This window comes from Myotis davidii, unplaced genomic scaffold (genome assembly GCF_000327345.1).
Source record: "Myotis davidii unplaced genomic scaffold, ASM32734v1 scaffold394, whole genome shotgun sequence".
NCBI classification, from domain to species: domain Eukaryota; kingdom Metazoa; phylum Chordata; class Mammalia; order Chiroptera; family Vespertilionidae; genus Myotis; species Myotis davidii.
Window position 1 is genome coordinate 4,144,333 of NW_006287548.1, and position 1,795 is coordinate 4,146,127.

Sequence of the window (1,795 nt, forward strand, 5' to 3'; positions counted from 1 at the left end):
ATTTGGTTAGTCCCAAGGTGTGGAGGCATAGCTTGAGGTAATTTTTGAGTTGTTTTCTTTTAAAATACATTTTTATTGATTTCAGAGAGGAAGGGAGAGGGAGAGGGAGCAGGAGAAACAGCAATGATGAAAGAGAATCATTGATTGGCTGCCTCCTGCACGCCCCCTACTGGGGGTCGAGCCCACAACCTGGGCACGTGCCCTTGATGGGACCCTTTAGTCCACAGGCCGTCGCTCTGTCCACTGAGCCAAACCATCTAGGACTGAGGTTTTTTGAAGTGTCGTTATGGGATGACTATTCATTTTCTTGGAAATAGTTACCCTTTATAGTTTTTTATTTTTTTTTATAAGGAGAATCATATTTTTTTAAATATATTTTATTGATTTTTTACAGAGAGGAAGGGAGATGGATAGAGAGTTAGAAACATCGATCAGCTGCCTCCTGCACATCCCACTGGGGATGTGCCTGCAACCCAGGTACATGCCCTCGACTGGAATCGAACCTGGGACCCTTGAGTCCGCAGGCCGACGCTCTATCCACTGAGCCAAACCGGTTTTGGCCCTTTATAGTTTTTTAAAAGAAAAATTTGAAGTGAGTCAAATAATGCTTTGAGGAATTTATATGCTGTGTAAAACTGGTTTCCTCCCATAACATAAAAAAAAAAGCCATCAAATATCTCTCCAAAAAACTTAAAAATGAAAAAGATAAACTATATAAAAATGCATTTTATTTCTTTTTACCTGTTCACATTTATGCCCTAGTTCTAATTTTTAAATGCTTTCGATAATTTCTGTAATTTGAATAGCAATGTTGACATTAGATTGGCTATATAATCATGATTTTAGGTGAGTGAGACCTGTCTATGATCTAGAATCTAGATAGAGCATCGAGTTTTCAAGCCTTAATTTGTAGTTTGTGCGAAGCTATGTGATTTATTTACTCTTTGTTTTCCATAGTCTGAATTTTCAGATATTTAGGAATGCTGTCTGTAATTAACACTTGAGCTTCCCGAGGAACCTTATATCTTGTGCTTCTTTCTTTCATTTTTTAGACTCATGAAATGGCCACAGATGATAAGACTTCCCCAACATTGGACTCTGCCAATGACCTGCCTCGATCTCCCACTAGTCCCTCGCATCTCACACACTTTAAACCTTTGACTCCTGATCAGGACGAACCTCCTTTTAAATCAGCGTATAGTTCTTTTGTAAATCTCTTTCGATTTAACAAAGGTAAGACTTATTCTTAAAGATCAGAGAACCTACAATTTTGATTCTCTGAAATTCTCTTGTTCAGGTTTCATCTTGTGTCTTTGCAAGAGGGTAAATTATTAACAAGGAGAGAGCTTTAATCACAGGTCACAGATTTACTGCCTGAGGGAAAGCTAGAATTTTCACTAATATTATTATTTATTGGTAAGTGACTATCTGAATAAATGTTAAAAGAAGGTCCCTTTTTAAAGTGTCCCCCCCCCCCACACTTTTATTATGTTTCAACTTTTTAAGTTCACAGAATGAACTTTGTTCTTTTACGGATTAATAGCCAAAACATTTTTAATTAAAGCAATGAAACTAAAAGAATCAGCACATGGGAAAAAAAGTTATTTTTTTAAAAAACATATTTTATTGATTTTTTACAGCGAGGAAGGGAGAGAGATAGAGAGCCAGAAACATTGATGAGAGAGAAACATCCATCAGCTAGCTGCCTCCTGCACATCTCCCACTGGGGATGTGCCCGCAACCCAGGTACATGCCCTTGACCGGAATCGAACCTGGGACCTTTCAGTCCGCAGAG

The 1,795-nt window shown here is 38.2% G+C and overlaps 1 protein-coding gene across 10 annotated transcripts in view; it reads left to right on the top strand.

The window, feature by feature from the left end:
• The first annotated feature begins 1,054 nt into the window (after positions 1-1,054).
• PIKFYVE (phosphoinositide kinase, FYVE finger containing) overlaps positions 1,055-1,795 on the top strand; it is a 65,288-nt gene continuing 64,547 nt past the window's right edge. For all 10 annotated transcript variants that reach the window (XR_435432.2, XM_006759440.2, XM_006759443.2 and 7 more), the window contains exon 1: positions 1,055-1,233. Coding sequence is in view for 9 of the 10 variants with exons in the window: in XM_006759440.2 (XP_006759503.1) it covers positions 1,062-1,233 (172 nt within the window). In the remaining variant the exon portion in view is untranslated. The remainder of the gene's footprint in view (positions 1,234-1,795) is intronic.